General features: G+C 47.4%; 2 protein-coding genes across 2 annotated transcripts in view; one reads left to right on the top strand and one right to left on the bottom strand.

The window, feature by feature from the left end:
• The window catches only part of Fdh (alcohol dehydrogenase class-3 Fdh), a 51,016-nt gene extending 47,136 nt beyond the window's left edge, over window positions 1-3,880 (top strand). Inside the window, exons 9-10 of the mRNA XM_077677621.1 lie at window positions 1,600-1,738; window positions 3,554-3,880. Of these exons, the coding sequence (XP_077533747.1) occupies window positions 1,600-1,738; window positions 3,554-3,578 (164 nt within the window). The 3' untranslated portion in view covers window positions 3,579-3,880. The remainder of the gene's footprint in view (window positions 1-1,599; window positions 1,739-3,553) is intronic.
• An 18-nt stretch (window positions 3,881-3,898) lies between these two features.
• LOC144145871 (SPRY domain-containing SOCS box protein 3-like) overlaps window positions 3,899-20,261 on the bottom strand; it is a 31,916-nt gene continuing 15,553 nt past the window's right edge. Inside the window, exons 3-4 of the mRNA XM_077677691.1 lie at window positions 11,753-12,009; window positions 3,899-5,873 (exon numbers count right to left, since the gene is read on the bottom strand). Coding sequence (XP_077533817.1) covers window positions 5,768-5,873; window positions 11,753-12,009 — 363 coding nt within the window. The 3' untranslated portion in view covers window positions 3,899-5,767. The remainder of the gene's footprint in view (window positions 5,874-11,752; window positions 12,010-20,261) is intronic.

Below are 20,261 nucleotides of genomic sequence, written 5' to 3'. Positions count from 1 at the left end.
TTTTTAAAGGTGATAAACAAAGGAGATTCGTCCCCCCCTCCCCCCTTTATTTTTGTCGCTTTTGAGAACTGAAAGCGAATATTCAGTAAAAGAAACGCTCCCGATCCACACAGAATCATCAAAGGACGTACAACCCAAGCGGGAAGCTCCTTCACTGGGTCTGTGTACTGAATGCCGCCATTTATTCTGGGCATGGAGGTTCAATTAGCCACACTGAGAGCAACCCAGCGGCGACGCAGCTGTGCGGGCCATGTCTTTGCTGCATGTAGTTCAGCCCAACGAACATATGGCATCCTGCGGGAAATTTTCCGCTGCGCGAACTTTGTCGTGAAACTTCTTAAGCATCCCAGCATTCTCTGCGGAAAAGCATGTGTGAGCAAAGCCGGGCCAAGCACGCGAGGCGGTAGGAAGCACATGCATGCTCGCAGGGCTGGCTTCCCATTCTGCAAAGTTGTAAATGCACGATGGATTTCACCGCGCTCGCTGGGCCGCACTCGGCAAGTGGCCCAGTGCTCGCGGGGCCACAAGCGCCGCACTTGCAGGCTGCGACAACTCGCGGGAACAAAAAAAAAACACACAAAATAGAGGAGGATATGGCGTTAAAAGTCATGTGACTTCCGTCGTACTGTGCTCACTCCACTTTTCAAACGAGAGCAGATCAGACTGCTCCTGGCTGCTGTCAGCGCAGTGAAAGTGATCTTGCTGTACCACTGGGTTACAGTGCTCCTACTCCTATTCGACCGCTGAAACACGCCGGCTCAGAAGAGAACAATTTCAGGGTGCTCTTAAGTGCTCCTGCTCTCCAAATGGAATTCGCCATTAAAAAAAACACACTCTTCTTGCAGTAGTTTACGATGAGTAGGACAAGAATTTAACTACTGTATAAGGTGGAATACAGGTCGAGATTTTTTTACCGAAAAATTTGCCGAAAAGTCACTTCTCGAGCTATATAGCAATCACTGGCAACCCGGCAGCCCATCGAGCCCGTCCAAACCGCAAAGCAACAAAACAAAGATGCGCAGCCATCTTTGTTTTGTTGCTTTTTTCAGTCTCTTGCTGTCGGTGAACGTGTGCGTGCAATTTTCTTCTTGCTCAAAATGAGTGAAGGCACTTGGTGCCAGTTCACCGCAGCATTTAAAAGATAAGTTAGCGAGTATGCCAAAGCCAATGGCAACATGTTCGCCTTGTGCCAGTTCGGCGTCACTGAAAAAAAATGTAGCTGAAGGGGCAACTCTCCGTATGCAGCGATCGGAAGACCTCGTTTTGTGGGCAGTGCTCTGTGCACCTGGAACTTAAGCACAAGGTGACGACTTTTGTTCACGAGCGGCGTGCGACATATCTTTTGAATGGATACCTGAAGACGCTTGCTGGCTGCCTGCACAGACTGGCTCTCGCTAGGGTATGCATACGAGTGTCCCATGCTTTGCACTCGCTTCACGATGACATGGTCTTGTGAGCGTTTAAGAAAACTATGAATCCGCACTGAACCGCTCAGCTTCGCACGTGCGTTCTCATCTAAGCTGGCGAGTTTATTCCTGCCTGACAGACTGCATTTGGTAATGGGTCTCTTGCCTCGCACCTGTTTTCTCATTACTGCAGGCTGGAAGAGTGTGGACCAAGTTCCTCAGCTAGTGGACCTCTACATGAAGAAGCAGCTCAAACTAGACGAGTTTGTGAGCCACACAATGCCCCTGGAGAAGATCAACGATTCGTTCAAGCTCATGCATGACGGCTTTGCGTGAGTCTCAATTTGTGGCCATTGCTGGTAGTTTTGTTGTGCTCATTTGAAAGAGCCATTTTTAGAGCACAACTTTCGTAAAATACCGAGCTAGCCTGTCCCCCTTATATCCAGACACCAGTTACCAGAAATAGATTCGTTCAAATTCAGGGCTGGTAGTAACAAAAGTGAGTTGCACTATTTCACAAAGTGCGAGATGGGGGTTGCCTGTTGAGTATTTTATAATACCTTGACGTCTTGCCTTTCAGCCTTCAATTATAGTATATGCGTTATAAGTGTGTGTGTGTATTTGCAGCATAAAGTTTGCTAACAGATGGGTAAGAGCCATAGTAAGCCTGAATAGTAAGGTAGTTTAAATAAGTTATGAGGGCAGATGTTGCATTGGACCATGTACTAAGGTGGTATTTACCCACACAACAACCATACGATACCCTGATCGTGTGACATTTACACATGGCAACGCGAAAGTTGTATAATTTGGGTGTTGCTTTCGTTTTGTTTTGTTTTTTGTTTTTATTTCCTCATTTGACTGTCAGACAGAATGTCAGCCAAAGGGTTCACTGATGAGCAGATTGCTAGTGGGGAAAAAAAAGCTTTTTTTTTTTATTCTATCACAAGAGTGATTCAGTAACAAGAAAAACATGTACGAACATCTGGCTGACTTAAGGCCATGCACAAGACGAGGTTTTCCTGTGTTCTTGGCCACCTTGATTATCCTTTAGGGGTAGATGTTCCCTACTGCACCAAGCACCTTGGAGTGCCACTGTGCCTAGTGCACTATGGCAAAATCTTTAGTGAAATGCTTTCCCAGCACAAAAGCGATCCTAAATCGAACCTTTGGCTGTGTGCTGCTGGGGAACAAAGCAAGGCAAAGCTGTCATACTATAATCCCCCAAAAGCTTTTCCTCTGGACTCTAAAGTTGTTTTCCGTCCGTTTGTCTTGAGGTTCCTTTTATATTATGAGAGATGTGCAAGAACCTGTGCAACGAAGAATGGAGGCATAGTTGCTCATTGCAGCTTACTTTACTAAAAAAATTATGCATTTTTTATGCCCCTAAGTTCAGCAATTTTTAAATTTTGAAATTAGCGAAAATTGTGGGCACAAAAAATGGGAGGTTTCTGTGAATCCTAATACATTTTGCAATTCGTTGCATGAAAGCGTGCCACAACCTAGTACAGGCCAAAGGGAACCTACATAGTTTAGTTACAGACCTGAAGTAAAGTTTCCAAATTTTTTATGCATCTTGAAACTATTCTGCTGTCTGCTAAATGCTGATATTTTTCACTAAGTGGTCATTTTTCACCAAAATCCACAAAACCTGCCCAGAATTGCACTGCAATGGCAGCACTGTTTGCCAGCAAAAGCAATTTTTCATAGTGGGCAGTATAGCAGGTCAAAGGTTGTCATTCAAGATGTTTCTTAATATAGCAGCTTCAATGAGTGAGCAGAGGCATAATCTTATAGGCTCATCTTGCAGTTCGTGTTCATTTGACATGGGTAAATGTATTCACATGAGCATTGCAATTTCTCATGAGAGCACAGTTAAACCTAGCTCTTTAGATTCATATTATGGTGCACTGTGCATGTCTTGTGACGCCTGTTCTATGTGATCACTTGTGGTTGAATGAAGGGACATTAATGCAGTGTTGTTATTTAGTTGGCACATCAAGGCATGCCTTAGCTGGTACCCATGTCCTTGAACTTGTCTATTCCCAATGCACAAGCTTATTGCAGCACCTCCACAGCAGAGAGCTTTCTCACAGCCATGCTTTCAAAACGTGTAACACAATTATCCTTTTTCTTCTTTCTTTCAGCATTCGTTCTGTGATAAACTTCTGAGGCTGCAACAAAACCGGCGTGCAATGCATCATTGTATCCCTGCCAGTTGCTGCGTAGAGCTTCAGGAAGAACTATTTTTGCGAACTCTGAATTTCTTATGTTCCCAAAACTGGGTACATGGGCAGGAGAAACTATAACTTGTATTCACATGTGATTCTGTCCAATATGTGTATCCTAATGGCATTTCGACTTGTTTGTTTTTCTCGTTTCTTCTGTTTAACAATACACGATCTGCAAATGTATGCAAGTATCTGCAATTTTCATTAAATGCACACGAGTAAATAAATAAATGCTTTATTTTCTTGCGTGGCTGGCACTGGGAGAAAGCATTCACAGTGGATCCAACACATCGCATTCACTGCAGCACAATGTCATTAAGTACTTTGCCGTACGTGGGTTAGTAAATACTGTACATGTAGTAGTTGCTATGCCGTTGACTTGAAGGGTGTATACACACACACGTGCAATGCAAACCAGGTGGCTGCCCGAGTCATGACAGGATCGAGCCGCACTTTTCATCTCTGCTTTTATGATACGTGCCTGTGAATGTGCAGGAATGTACAGCCGCTTGGCGGCAAAATAATGGTTGCACTTTCTTGCTTATTTGTGTTGCTGCAGTGCAGGCACACTCTAAGACAGCCGCAACAAGTTATAGCAGGAAGATAGTAGGTACCCTCACTCTATGCGGTTGTGCAAATCTCGTGGACCCACATCTCGTGGAGAATTCCTTGTAAATGTTCTTGCTTAGCAAGGCTACCCCAAAGTCTGTTGTATTACACTGAACATTTAGAACAGAGCCACAAGATTGTTCCTCCACAGAAGCTGACGCATGTGTAAACTTGGGGGAAATAGTACACTGGCTGTAGCGGGCTCAGCAATCACCACCTGCTCACGTGTAAAAGTTAACATGCTCTCATTGTGTGTTACTCAGTAGTTACGCTCCTTGGCAAGAATTTTCGTAAAATAGAGACTGCGCTGGTCTTTGTGTCACCTGTTCGTTTTCATCTCATTTAGGTGTGCGCAAAAGGTTCAGCTATGAGGCAAGAATGAGCCTAGCTCATCCAAAGATAACATATTATCTGCATGCGTTGGAAAAATTAGGTCTTTTTATCTGCACAAAGCCTGTAAAAATCAACACGTTATGTTTAGAAAAATGGCACATTTGTTCTCATTTTGAAAAAATGGCTCCAGATGACCACAAAAACAAGAAAAACCTATGTATTCAAAGTGGTCTTGGGGAGGAAAACTAAGTGGTAGTTAAGAATGAAGCAAATGCAATCTGTATGTATATCTTTTTATCACACAAAACCTATGTATTCAAAGTGTTCTTGGGGGGAAAACTAAATGGTAGTTAAGGATGAAGCAAACGGAGCTAACTTCAATCTATATGTATATCTTTTATTGCCTACCTGTGCCTAGTGCAATTCCGAAGTGATAGGTGGCTTGAGAATTAAACAGTTATTGTAGTATCGGTTCACAGATGAATCCCAAGTAGACATTGTGTTACAGTGGCCCTCCTGGTGCAGGAACCTCTTCCATTTTGCGTGCAAGGAGCGTGTAGCTGGCTCCCCACAACGTCTTTTGTGTACATGTATCGTTAATTTTTTTTTTTCACTGGCGACATTGCATCCCTGAGAATTACGGGCCCTGCAGGAGGGCAGGTTTGCTTCTGGCTTGTACATTTAGAGTGTTCTAGAATATGGAACCCAGGCACTTTGCATGTGCAATCCCCTTGTGTTATCACTACTTCCTGCACACCAAGCACCAGCTATGCTTTAAGTTTGGAATTCTGTTTTCAAAAATTGCGTGCATGCGCAAGCCCCACCCGCACGGCTCTAGTCTCGTAGTTACTTATATGGTCCAGCTATGTAACTGCAAGGAAGGTCGCTTGCATTTGAAGAAAAATTATAAGAATTTTATGCATGCAGTTTAGGTGTGGGGTGCGCAGCATTTTGTAACCGTAAAAGCTTGGGTTGCATATTCTAAAACACTCTCTTGTTTCTACGACCGCAATGCTGTCATGAATGCATGGACAACCCTTGTATGGCATTTGCTGCTCTGGGATTAAACGCAGGCAGCCAAATGCCGCCTTGACTAGTGGGGACATGTGGCAATAGTGGGAGTGCACACAAATTCTGTGGCCCACAGCATGAGGTCATTGTGACTAGAGTGCAACGGGAGGGCCGTCCTCAGATGTCTTCTTCGTGCAGCAGGTAGCGCTGCAGTCGTGGTGGCAGCCTCAGCTCGCGTACAGCATCGGGACCCGCTGTCCGCTTCAGGATCACTGCCCGGCAGCTGCACAGAGCATGCAAAGCAGGTGCCACTGTCACCACAGGACTACCTAGGTGTTTCTGGTAGCTTATAGCATTGTCGAAGCATTTCAAAGTCCTTTCGTCAAGTTGAATTCCTACATCGTATATCGAACTGTGTACTGAACGTGAGAGATCACCCCTAGAAAATGCATTAAGAAAAAAAAGGCGTGAACCCTCGTTATAACAAAATTACTGTAGTCGAGATCTTGCTTTATTCGAAGTGTTTCATGATCGCCACTGCAGTGCATAAAGGGAAAATCATTCCCGCGTTTAATGAAGTGCCGCTTACAACGAAGTGAGTTTCCTGTCTCAATGACTTCATTGCAATGAGGGTTTACTGTGAGTCCTTTACAGTCAACTACGCATTTCTTATATTGCGCTTGGAGCCAAGATGCATCAGCTTCATTTTCTGGCAGCAACATTCACAGCAAATCGCCGACAGCTGCAAACGGAGATTTCGGAGAGCATTTATCCCCTTTGGCCAACACCACCTTCATGTGTGGTCTTGCGCACTGATGATGTTATCGCCCACAAGCGGACAAACCCAATACCTTTAAATAGTAATGTTTGTGCACTGCCTCTCAACCAGCTTTTTGTGTGTGCGTGTGCATGTGCGCGTGTGTGTGTGCTTTGAATGTACAGTGAAACCCCGATAATACGACTTTCAAGGGACCGCGAGAAAGCGTCGTATGACCAGGGTGACGTACGACCAGGGTGAGGATAAATGCCGGCCTAGTAGACGGTCTCATGCGACAGGAGGGCTGTGAATTTTAAACTACTATATTTAGCACGTTCTTGCGTGATTTGCAAAGCTTTAGCTGAAATTCGAAGTTTAAAAAAGCAACGCCTATGTTGTGCCTCTCCCCCTTGCGTCCTAGCTAGCCCGCCGGCCAAACGGCGCGCTACTGACACCTGTGCCGTCCCGCGCTATTTATATACCGCCAGCCCAGCGCCTAGCGCGCGCTAGATAAGGCCCATGTGGTTGGGAAAATTGAGAGGCCAAGCAAAACAAACGTTAGTAAAAGGCAAAGTTGAAAAAAATGACGTTCCCCTACTGGCTGGAGACAGCCTTTGAACGGTCCCGTACTGCCGCTATTGGGTCAAAGTGATAGCTGTTTTTGTTTCCCACAAGATCCAGCAATGCAGAATAGATACGTTGATCCAAACTTTGCGCGTAAACCGTGTTGCGGTGAAAATTATAGTGCAGTCTTGCTACAATGACTGGCTGCAGTGGCCAGCGATTGACCCAAAATGGCGGTGCCACCGTACACGTGTCTCCACCGCAGGTACCTGCCTGCTTGCTTGCGTCTGTTTAGCAAGTGGTCTGGCCCGCCTACAGACCTTTAATCATCAAGCAGCGCCAAACGGGGGTTAAGAACAAAAAAGTTCGGGACGAGTTGGCGAAGTTGCGTAAAATATGAAAAGAATGACGGTCGCCAGGGTCTGTCGTATGAAGGGGACCGCGTGCACCCGAGCGTCATATCATCGGGGTTTTTAATGCATTGTTTCTATAGGGAGTTTGCCGGGACCGCGGTAATCCGTCGTAAGAAGCAGGTCGTCATAAGTCCGGGGGACGTAACAGCGGGGCTATTGGCGGTGAGATGTTTGAGTGGCGCCCCCTGGATCAGACGTCAGCTTAGGGACCCGCTCCGCTGTCGTCTGCTACACTCGCCCCGCTGCTACACCCGCGCCGCGGTCGTCCGGTTCTGACTGGCAGCACTGCCTTTGCTAGAAATCGCCCGCTTTGATGCTTTGGTGCTTTAAAAAGCGTGTTTTCAATCAGATTCTGACGGCTCTGAATAATTCCAAGCTTTGTCCCGCACAATTTTACAACACACAAGGAGAGAGAGAGAACGACTTTCAGAGAGCATCGCTCAGACAATCGTGTGTAACTCGCCCTCGTCCTATCTAGCGTATTTGCGAGTTTCAGCGCTCAGAGCTCCTCGATAAGTATTCAAAATGCGTATGCTTCCCTTAACTATTTCTGAGATGATCTTATAAAGACTCAACAGTCTAATGCTACGCATCAAGCAGCGGGTCGCACAGCAGGAAATAAAACGGGTGTTTTTCTTTCGTTGTTGTTAGAGGAACGTTTTTTTTTTTTTTGTTCTGTGCCCAACGCATTCATTTTTCTGCACCGTCCTAAACGTCCTAGGAGGTTTGGGGATGTTTGCGAGGCTCACAAAGTTCGTGTGAATATTCAATGCAATAAGATCTGTGCTACGGCGCAGATCTTATTGCATTGAATATTCACACTTATTCACATTGAATACTCACACTTATTCACACTAACATCTCGCAGATCTTATTGCATTGAATATTCATTCGCGAGATCTGCTGCGGACAAGCACAAAATCTCAACCGCGCGCAAAGAAACAGCATAAAGAGCGAGCCCGAGTGAAGCAGACGACAAATGCGAGAATCCCTAAGCTGACGTCACGGAGGCGCGCTTCGCAGCGCCGCCCGTGGTCGCGCTCACCGCCAATAAGAATGAGAATCCTGTCAATTTTATTATGCCAGGAGAGCGCTTTATCGATGAAAAGAAATTGGCTCGATGGGGAAGGGTATACAGACTGCGTTCATTTTCATACATTGCCCTTAGTGAGACTGTTGTTAAAATTTTTGCGTAGTATGTGTGGAAGTTTGTGTTGGGTGTTATAAGTGTAGTCATCATTTCTGTATAACCGGGTTTGGGTTTTTTTGCTGCATTCGCTGTCCCCTAGCAACCTCACATATCATCAACAGCTCATTCCTGTGTGGTTCCCAGCTCGCAGCAATTGGCCACCCTCTAGTCGGCGGTCTTGTTGGCTACACTCGTTTCTGTTCTCTGCCGCGGCTACAACCCATCTCAGCCGCCAACATGACTCAAGTGTTCTTGGATGTGCATGCCATGCCATTCAAGAAACTGGGTGACAATAGCTAGGGTGCCGGTCTAATTATTACAAAGCAAGCGTCACACAACCCCCGAGTCAAAGCAATAATTTACCAGAATGTAGAACTGGTAACCAAGTTCAGGGTCTCAAGTAGAGCGTCTAAGGAGACACTGCAGAGGAATACTGCTGACCACTTGCTTTGGTACCCTTGGCATGAGGTTGCCATTTACAACTGTTGCGAAGAAATGCTACCCGCATAACTCTAAAGCTTTCACGTAGGAACACACAAAACAACAAGGAAGGAAGGATGTTTAATAAGCCCACGAGAGGGATGCCAGCATTACAAGATAGTGCCTGGAGGTTTGTTCGTGCTAAATTTCTTCCTGTTTCGGTGCCACTGCTCTTGACAGGCCCCTATGTTTCCAAATGTGGCACTGATGTAACTCTGCAGTGCAAGCAAACAAAAAGCGTAAAATAATTCTATGTGCTTTTAACAGCATCATATGACACTGCCAACCTAACAGTAGGTTAATTTTGCTGAAGTGCAGGGTTGTCCAACTGAATTAGCTAAAGGCTGGCACACCACACTACATCGCTTTTCTGATGGAGGCGAAAAGCGAAAACGCCCGTGTGTACAAGATTTCGGTGCCTGTTAAAGGTCCCCAGGTGGTAAAATTAATCCGGAGCCCTCCACTGTGGTGCACCTCATCGCCTGCGTTGCGTCGGCGCGTTAAACCCTACAATCAATTAAAGGCTGGCACAAAAAAACTGGTGGGCCGAACTATTCATATGGTGACAGATTATGTAGCGAAGCTGTTTTGGTTTCATTGGGTTGCATGCTTTCACGAAATAAAACACGATTGACCGGGGCACAGTCTAAAAGTACACGAAACTGCTGCATCTTGCCGGCCGGTGGTGTCCACATGAGTGGCAGCAGGAGCGGCTGTGTCCCGTTCGACGGCACACCCTGCCCCTCCTTCGCGTTTCCACTGCTGCTCAACGCCACCTAGAGGTTTTCAAGGCCGGGTTTCTGGTGGGCCTACGTCACCACGCGTAGGGGATAGTGGGCTGACTTCTCCCACCGCGCGGCCATGTGCCGCCGCGGTGGTGAAGGGTCACTGAACCAATCTTGTGAATGCAGGAGAACGGTTGTATCTACAGCAAGTACGAACACGACACAGTTCGCATCGGTAACTGGAAGATCACACCTTTCCTTATTTGAGCACACATTAGAGCCGAATGTGCTCGCTAAAATTCCAGAGTTGTGCTGCGAGTGTGCTGTGTGTACTGAGTGGTACGTGATGTGAAGTGCACTGTTGGAAATGCTGTGCAAATGAAGTGTGCCTCGCTGCAACGCAAGCTACAATTTGGGACCACAAGGCACTTTGTTGGGTTCCCTAAAAATGTGCAGGTGTAACCCAACAATGGGCACGGGCCATCCCCATGGATAACTTGTCCATTCAAAGGTCAGCACATTTATTTTACTGTGTCCTCCGGACCTATTTGCATGTTGAATTTTCGGGCTTGCTTGCCGGACTTGCAATGAATGTGTTATTGCATGCAGTGAATACTGAAGTAGGAGTAACTCGTATTTACGTTAGCGCACGAACTTTTTGATGTGTATGAGCAGGATTTCTTTCAAGCCACATGACACTTTGCTATGTTGTCATTGAGTAACTTTTTAAATCTAGGACCGGAATTTAAAGTGAAAGGTTCCAAACCAGCGACAGCTCTTCACTGGGCTAACGCCAGAACTGCTGCCCGACGACAGCTCGTCCAATTTCAACGTCTGCGAGGAGGCAATAAAAGGGAATTGGTTTTGAAGCATGCGGTTTGTTGCTGCACTAGGCGCACGTTAAAGATCCCCAGGTGGTCAAAGTTAATCCGGAGCCCTCCACTACGGCGCGCCTCATCGCCTGCGTTGCGTCGGCGCGTTAAACCCCCACAATCAATCAATTGTTGCTGCACTAACATCTCGCTGAACGGTCACACTTGTGCTTAACGTGTTAAACCTAATCGATTGCTTGAATTCAATTATATGTTAATGTAATTTTCTAACACTACAATTACTTGCTTTTCATTGTAACGATTTTTGCACTTGAATTGCGCTTTCCTGTAATTGATTACAAAATTACACATAGCAATATTTCTTGACTCAGAAGTGTTGTTACTAATCACCAAGGGAGTTGCGCTCTGAAAATATGACATGGTAGCATGCATGACTAAAATAAACTGACGGAAGTTATAGTTGCATATGTGCAGGGTCCGATTTTTTCGACTAGATTTACTGGTGGCCTCACTATTTATGCCACGCTATGTGTATATGCGTGCTACCGAAATAAAAAAGGTTTTATTAAAAGTAACGTGGGAAATAATCGATCACTATGGAGAGTTTTTTCGATCGCTCTTTTTAGGCTGTACTTGTAATGGGTTGCTTGTTGCAGTGAAATAATTGTAATTGTATTCAGTTTTTTTTTCATTGTGCACAAATCTGTCAAGAACTTCTACCGACTACTCCATAACAAAGGGTGACGAAGCAAACAAGTTTCGAAAAACAAAACTGCAGACAGTGACAAATAAATAAGCAAACGTTTGTTTGCGACTGAAAAAAAAAACTCGTCTATGTGAGACATGTTTTTTTTTATCGAAGTGCTGATTTATAGGGGGAGGCTGCCACAAAAACCCCTGCAATCACATTGTTTATCCAGCACGTTCGCGTGCGCCCGGTAAGCCCAGTAGCGCTACGTCACTGATTCAGCCCCCGGCCTTGAAAACCTCTTGGTGGCGTTGTGCTGCTGCGCTGCATCTCTCTCTGCGGCTCATCCATCGCCGACGCCACACCCTCTCCCGCGCCTCGCTCTCTCTCTCTCCCTACCCGGATTTCTGCGTGCGGGCACTTCCCGGCTCGGGTACTCCCATGGGAACCAACCGGGGGATGCACACCGGGGCCAGCTTCGCTGCGAAAACGTGCCCATCTCGAGCTGCGTACCGGTCCTGCAGTCCGGCGTAGTCTCTCCTCGCATTGGCGAGGCACATCTCGGTCTTGGCGGCGGTCGAGGAGACAGCCGGGTAGAGCGGCTCGCGCACGCGGTGCAGGTCGCGAAAGGCGACGCCGAGGCAGGTGCCGTCCTTGTAGTACGTTAGGGTGCCGCGCCGGCCGTCGAACAGCATGCCCAGCACAGTGGCCTCGTTCTCGCGGAACGGGCGCGTAAACGACCGCCACCGGCCGTCGTGCCACAGCAGGCCCTGCGGGAAAAGGGCCATCTGTTAAGTTTCGGGGCTAGCACGGCGCATGCCGGGTGCCTGATCAGGACGACGCGGAACCTGTTTACCTGCGCCAAAATCTTAATTATGCATGCAGCTAGCCTCGTTATAACGAAATCGCCTTATTCGAACTTTAGCTCTGTTAGAAGTTTTTTTTACGGTCGCCACTGCAGTGCACTGAGGTGAACTCCTCTCCCCTTTTAACGGCTTATAACAAAGCTTTGTCCTGTCCCGATAACTTCGTTAAAAGAAGGGTTTATATTCTACGGTTCATTCGGTGCACCTCGAATCTCGCTCGAGAGAGAGAGAGAGAGAGAGAGAGAGATGAAACGTTTATTTGAACTGAAAGGTCTTGATTGAACTAGGGTAGGTTCCCTCCTCCCAGGGCCTCTGTTTCCTCTGCCCCAGTCTTGGCCCTAAATATCAGATACTTCTGAACCCCTGCAGGGTCAGAGCTGGCCATAGCTGCCTCCCATAGCTCATATAACTTGGTGTTTACTGAGGGCCATATAGTACGACAACCCCAGGATGCATGGAATAGGGTGGATATTTCACCGCACTTATTACATGCGTTTGTGAATTTCTCGGGGAACATCTTCGATAGCCTGAGGATGTTGGGATAGGTGTTCGTTTGTATTTGTCTAAGAGACTGATGCTCTGGTGGAGGAAAGAGAGCTCTGGCTTTTCTTTGAATGTTGAGTCGCTCACCGAAGGTATTGGGGAGAGGGGTGAGTAAGCTAAGACTACTGGCTGAGCGGTTAGTAAGTTCTCGCGCAGCTTAGTCTGCTCTCTCATTACCCTCAAGCTCCTCATGTCCCGGTGTCCAAATGATATTTTGGAACTTTGTGATATTTACAGGTAAAATTTTTGTGAGCCTTTTGTGGATTCGGCCATTTATAATGTTTTGTACGGCTTTCTTAGAGTCCGTAATTATTTGGAGGCTTTTTCCTTGGAATTCTCCATACCTTACGGCCAATAGAAGGGCGCCAGTTTCGGCCTCCTCTGTGCTGGTGTTCGTTAATGGGAGGCAGTCCCTGATTACTCCTTCTTGGTCGACGATGACTAGGGAAGCATTTGTCTTGTCGTAAAAGCCAGCGTCTGTATATACAACGTTTGGGTTTTTTTCCAACTTTCTGCGTAGGAAATTGACCCTGGCTTTCCTTCTGTCTTGAGAGGCGCGGATAAACTGCAGCGGATAAACTGCAGTAGCACGTACATAATTGATAAGTTAATATACGGACTCATTCATGCCCAGCCTGAGGAGGGCGGAACAGAAGAGGCGGCAAAGGAAGATGCGACACTACCTTGATCCCATTCCGGGTTCCGAGCACACAATAACGTTGTTATCTCTAAGATGTCTCTGGATGCAGCCCGTATACAAAGGGCTGCACATAATAATAATAATAATACTTTATTTGTACTCATGGTGGGTGAAACCAGGCATACAGGACCGCAAAAGGCAGAATTGTCCATACCAGTCAGGCTTGCGTACCTAACCTGGGGCATAGTTCATACTCCCCCCCCCCCTTTTTGTCCCGTCTCTTTGTCCGGTATAAATAAATAAACTTCCATTGAGATTACTTTTAGCGGCTGTACCAAGCATCAAGCGCCGAGCCCACTGCGTTTTCTGAAATCAAGACAAGAAGGTACACTTCATCTGCTCACGAACAGCGGTAGCGATGGTAAAATCTGTGCCGGAAAGTTATCGCCCACGCTACCTTCTCGCGCATGCGCAGTCGACTCCCGCAAGCACGGTAGACTAACGTGAACACGGTAACGCTTTGCTAAAGAAAACGGCTGAAACTCTTGTTTTACTGGAACTACCCGGAAACAACCTATATGGCAATTAGCCGCTAAGACGACTCTAACATTACGCACAAGAAAGAAGCCGAAGCTAAACAGAATGTTCGTAAAGACAACCCACAGTTATGCTGTTTCACCAGATTTCACGCTGGATGGAACGATTTAATTTTCTTCCAACTGCGGCGCTGTGAACTAGAAAAAAAAATTGTGTAATTCCTACACTATGCGCGTGACTACATCTATACCAGCTTGCGTTGTCATGTACACATATTTTTTTTCGTTTTGTTGGTTTGGCGATGTCTACTTCTTCGGCACCATTTACTTTTTATTCATCTTTCACTTTGTTTCTAACAATTTATTGTGTGTTATTTTTTTTTATCATCCCCATCTGGCCTAGCAAGCCCTGCCGCTGGCACAACTGACCTTTCCAGTTCACACTAATTTAAAGATCTCTCTCGCTCTCTCCGTTTCGTTTATGAAAATTCTGCTCCCATGCTAACAGGATCTCTTTTTTTTCTTCGCACTGCGTAGCGTACGTTGCACGAATACAATGCTAGGCAACTCTCAGAAGCAGCAAAAAAGTTTATTATGAAATAAACTTTTTTTTTTTTTGTGCCCTCATCATTTTAGCCTGACGCCTCCATCGCCTAGCTCGGACGGAAAACTTGCTGACCCTAGCTGTGCAGAAGGGCAACAGATGACAGGAACTATACGAGCAGCTCGGCTGCGGGCCACCAGTCCGCAGGGCTCATACGCCTCAGTTTCCGTTTCTGTTTTTCGGTCACGCGCGCCGGAAACGCGAGCATAACCACCCGCACACGAACAGCTGGAAGTCCCCCCCCCCCCCCCCCCCCCCCCCCCTGCTCGCACACCGCCAAGCGGCAAGACGTCATATGTGCGCGGTGTATTATCAATTAGCTATGCGCTTCCCGCCGCGTCAGAGCAGATGTTTCGCATAAAGTTCCCCCAAGTCACGTGATGGCATCGGACAATGCGGAACGCCGAACGCTTCACCGTTCTACGGTCCCTGCAATATACCGTTACCACGCCTCTTCACCCAGGGGCTTGGCTCCCCCCCTCCCAATTTCCATCGGCCGCCACTTTCGGTATCTCACGGCGCGGCCATTCTTGTGCTTAGCCCCGCGGCAACAGTGGCCGCCGGGAATCTGCAGCGACCTCGTGCTTATGCTGCTCGATATAAGCATTGATCGACTTATGGCGGCGTTTATTCAGCAGAAATAAGGGGGCGAGGTAGGGAGTTCAGAAATATCGGTGCGAGCTAGAGCTTGAATAATGATAGGGCGTGTTCAAGGCGCATCGCTTAATAGTGATAGTGGCTGTCATGATACTCGCAACTTGGAGCGCAATAGTGGCACTAAACGCTCGTCCTTGCTATCGGCAAATATCGTATGGTTTTACAAAGGAACTGTAAATAAAGGCTGTGACAGCGATCTTTCCGTGCCTGTGTAGAAAGTAACCAAAAACAGTGCGGAAACGGTCCGGTTATTGGTGCATTACTTTAAGAGGACACTAAAGGCTTGCCATGTACTTGTTTTAACTGGAAAGTCGGAGCTTAGCTGCTTCAGATTTATTCAACGCGCCGAACGATGCTATATTTATTTAGAAATGAATAATTAAAGCTAGCATTTCTCTCTATAGCTTCCTTTCTATCTCTGCGTGATGTGAAAATGTGTCACAAATGAAGGGCTAAGCACCGCACACACGCCGGTCTAGTCGGGAGCTGCTGCCGCCATGCCACGGTTCGTTCACTGCACGTTTATGTTAGGATACACATTTTCGGATGTATGACGGACATCCAACAGCGGAGTTCATGCATCACCACGAATTCTTAAGTTGCGTAGTGCAAATTAACTCCAATCTTTGCTTTTTTGCGAGAAGCTTCTTGACCGAGTACAACATCAACGGCAAACGTGCTCTACTATCAAGTAGAGCACCTTTGCAGTCCTCTTTGCATTTCTATATGACTTGTGTTTACCAAAGGTTGTGTGCATTAATTGTTTGTTGGGAAAACATATGCGTTGTTTCGGAGGGCTCCGGATTAATTTTGACCACCTGGGGATCTTTAACGTGCGCCGAAATCTCGTACACACGGGCGTTTTTGCTTTTCGCCTCCACCAGAAAAGCAGCCGCCGCGGCCGGGAATCGAACCCGCGACTTCGTGCTCAGCAGCGGAACTCCTTAGCCACTGAGCCACCGCAGCGGGTAATATCCACAACTCATTCGTCGAAGTATCCAGTTTTTTATGTCATACGGATATGTGCAAATTCGTTATCTTTGTACATCTGTTGGCGCCCCAAAGATGTTTTTAGGCCTTGCGGAAGTCCCACGGACATGTCCACGCACAAAGAATGGATGTTTGTAGGATGTACAATTATGTACAGCCGGTCATTTTTTTCACTGCCGCGGCAGCGTCGACCGGTGAGTTAGTCATAGCCTTATCACGATGGAAAGCGGTGAAATGAGGGTAATGATAATGACATACGCAGAAAGATTCCGGCGCCAGTGCGAACGGTGTCTGCTAGGATGTTCCTCCAAGCACGACACGACACAAAGCCGGCTCTGCCTACTGCCGGACGGTGACCGCAACAAGGCTCGTAAAAGTTTATACCTGTAATTGGTAGTTCGCGTGCCTTTCCTTTCTTTTTCTTCTCACTGTTTGCTGTTGCTTTTAGCTCGGGCGAGAAAACAAAAGTAAAACGAAAGTGACAAAAATAGAAACGAAACCCTTGGTTCACGCTATCCGTAAGCGGTTGATGGAATTCCTACAATCACCAAAAAACTTTGTTACTAAGTTGTTTTTTACGTTATTGCCCCTCCTGTTTTGGTCTCCGTGACGGGAGCACACAGGTCCGCACGCACGTCTGCAAACTAGTTTTCGCTTGCTTTTTATTGCCGTAATGCGCGCATACCTGTGTTGCGGCATAAAAGAGAGAGATACGCGTGAACAAGGTGCACGCGAAATCCCTGTCACTGTTCGGCGATGAATGGAGCCGAATACCAGCGGGGTCGTCGAGTTGACTGTCGACCCTGCGGCAACAGCCGAGCAGGCGCGTCGCTCGCACTTGCAGGGTCTAGCTCATTTCACCTCTTTCAAGGCACTCGCCCAAGCCGCCGGTCGACACTCCCGCGATGTAATTGACAAAGGGACCGGCTGTACATCAACTGGTTGCCTGGAGTGACAGCCGGCTTGGTCGCCTCGCCGCTTCCGCTAATAATATATCCCACTCGCGGTTGAACTCGCGGCCACCCTTGTTAATCTTTCGACTACGCTCGTTCACCAATGCAAATTCATGTGACCGTAACTGAAATAAATCGTGCTGCACGAGGTGTTAAGCTGAAGTTCATGTCTTTTCAGAACGTCTTCAGCTAAGGCCGCCAGATACATTTGTTTTACGCATGCAATATTCTTACCTTGGCGTTTTCAGGGAGGGGGGGTCCTAAACGAGCGCCACCAATCGCGTTTCGGCATTCAGATTTAGATGGGCTATAGAAAAGTAACTCCGAGTTCTTTGAGGAGCATTTAAGACCCGCAAGCCCAGGGGTTGGGAGCAGGACAGGAGGCCCAACATCGCGCTTTTTTACGTACAGCAATCGCATTCCGGAGGTCAATTCCAAGAGAGTTCTGGGCTTCATTATCGAAGGAAGCGGATCCAATAATTTTATGTTACAGAAGATTACCGGTGAAGTGGAAAACGCGTTACGAATGTTTCGACGCATTCTCAAAAGGAACAGAGGTATAAGCGAGGAGTGCGCCATCAGGCTTATCCATACTTTCGTCCTATGCCACATTCCTTACGTCGCGGCTATGCTCAATTGGAAGAAAACCGAAGAGAAACGGCTCGACACCATGATTCGTCGGGTTTTTAAGGTAGCTTTGGGGCTTCCTATCAATGCATCCACAGATCTCCTGCTGAAACTAGGGGTTCACAATACGTTATCAGAAATAGCAGAAGCCTAGCACACTGCATGCGCAGGTAGTTCGACTGTCAGGCACTAGAACAGGCAGAGCCATTCTGGGCATATTTACCGAACAGAATAAGGAGAGTGTCAGGTACCTTAGCAGAGAAATCAGAGACTCGATCGTGGTCCGTCCTTTCCCCCGGAAACGTCCACCCTGTCTTTAATCAAGGGAGGAGACGGTCTCGAGCCAAGGCACTTCTAGCTGAGCCTCTCGAGAGCCCTACTGAGTCAGCTTTTGTAGATGCTGCTCAGATAAATGGAAGACAGGCCTTCTTGACACCGGTCATTGATGCTCAAGAGCGGATGTGCAACGCACTTTGCGTGTTTACCAAGAACCCGAAGGTTGCTGAGCAAATGACAATTGACCTTACTCTGCTTCATCCTCAACATAACGTAATTTATAGCGACTCTAGGCTGCCACTCGAGCCTTCGCCAGTGGAGGTGTTGATACCAAAGTCTCCAAGTTATTGGACGATAGATACATTAGTACTCATTCCCTAGTCTGGTGTCCAGCCGACCTGGGCGACTTAGGGGAGGACAGCGGAACTTCAACGAATCCGCACATGAGGAGACGCGAGGACTCATCAGCCGCGCTCCCTCCCAACCACCCCCGTCCCCCCACAGGGCTTGTAAGGATCAACTTCAGACCGGCAACGAACTCACCGAGCACTTCTACTTAAATTGACTTGAATTTGCGCTCCCAAACAAAGGACTCAACAGGGCGCAGTCAGTCACTCTCCGCGTGCTACAAACGGACTTATCCGCCAATCCTTGGAGGATGAGCCACATCGACCCGGACTACCACGAAACTGCTACATGTTCAAAGTGTAATGGGCGTGTGAACTTGGGTCACATGCTGTGTGGTTTTTCTACGCAAGCCTCCTATCTGGAGGATAAGGTTAAGTGGGACAGTGCTCTCAGTAGCAGCAAAAGCTCTGGGCTGTCCAGAAGGCCCGCGTAGCGGCGGAGAGTCTCGGGCTCCCCGTCCCAACGTGGGAGGTGCCCTCTACACCTTGACACCTGTCAGGTGTCCTTCGGGACCCCTTTGGAAATATTTCACCACCACCGACGTTCAGATGTGGATGCACATAGTCTACGCGACACCGGCCCATTTCCGCGCAATCTTCATCTTCTACTGCCACGACTGGTAATTAGTATTCTCGCAGCTAAAAACTACCCATATAAACCAATTTGTTTTCACACAAATGTTTCTTTGTTTCTTTAAAACATAAGAACAAGGACCGGAAGCGAGCAGACGTTAAGAGCCGCTCTCTTTGTTCACTCTCGTTATCCCGCCTTGTTTTTGTTTTGTTTTGTTTTTTGTAACAGCAGAACTGTTTAAGCTGACGCAAATCCGTCCGTCGCACCCAAGGAGGCTGTATACAACCTCCTTGGTCGCACCAAAAAACCTCGAAACTTAAAAAAAAAAAGTGGTTAGGAAGGTACCGGGAATCGAGCCTGCACTCTTAAAAAAAAGGTCGGAGAATTCACTAATGGAATACTAACAAGTTAGTTGTCCCAGTATACGCTAGGCACTTAGTAACTGGAGGTAGTAAATGTAGCACTTGTCAGAATTACTAACCGAAGCAGGCAGTAAGCACCACTACCCCCACTAAAGTCCCAGCGATAGCACTCTTCTGAGCTACAAGCGTTTACTAACTGGCCATGCACAACCTAGTCATAAGCACGACCCTAATCTAGTGCATACTACTCCTACACTCAGTTAATTTACTAACTATGCAGTTGTTAGTGCCAGAGCCTACGTACAAAACCGCGGGGTAGTAAGGTTCGTAAGGAGTTAGTAAATACGGCCGTTACTACCTTTTTACGACCTTTTTTTATTAAGAGTGTGGGACCTTTACGCCGTGACACCGGCACCGTAACCACCAAAGGCCCGAGGGGCACGGGCTTAGTAGCGGCGGGGAACAATAACATGTGCAGCCGATTAAAAAAAAAAAAACGCTCCCCGTGGTCGGAATCAAAGCTCGGCCTCGCGTTATGAAGCGGGCGTATACAACCGATTGAGCTGTTTTCGCATTCCGGGCGCACGGCATTTCCTTTGGGTTCGAGCGCGGGCGTTGACTTTGGACTTGGCAGCGGGTTCTAGCGTGTGCTAACGCGGTCAGATATGAAAGCCCCCGGGCCTGCCAGTCATGGAGAACTTTCAGCAGCAAGTTCAGAAATAAATCTGAGGAGCAACAGCCGGGTCTCCGACTCCGGCGAAGGGAGAGGGGTCGCCAGCCCTGCTGTTTCTCCAGCCTTGCATTGCAAGCTGCGCCAATTTTTAGCAGCCAAGCTGTTTAGCAATTCGTTATTGATTCCGGCGTATCACAAAACTCGATATAACAATATAAAGAAAACAAATAACCGGCACCACCACCGCAGTATTCGAACCTGTGACTGGTAGATCAACGGAGTTAGTCAGTCGTCTTACCCACTCATCTAAGACC

Source organism: Haemaphysalis longicornis, unplaced genomic scaffold, assembly GCF_048455015.1.
Source record: "Haemaphysalis longicornis isolate Haplotype H1 unplaced genomic scaffold, Haemaphysalis longicornis Haplotype H1 scaffold_1, whole genome shotgun sequence".
Taxonomy (NCBI): Eukaryota; Metazoa; Arthropoda; class Arachnida; order Ixodida; family Ixodidae; genus Haemaphysalis; species Haemaphysalis longicornis.
Note: the sequence above shows the minus strand (reverse complement) of the source record. Positions and strands in the feature narration are given on the sequence as shown.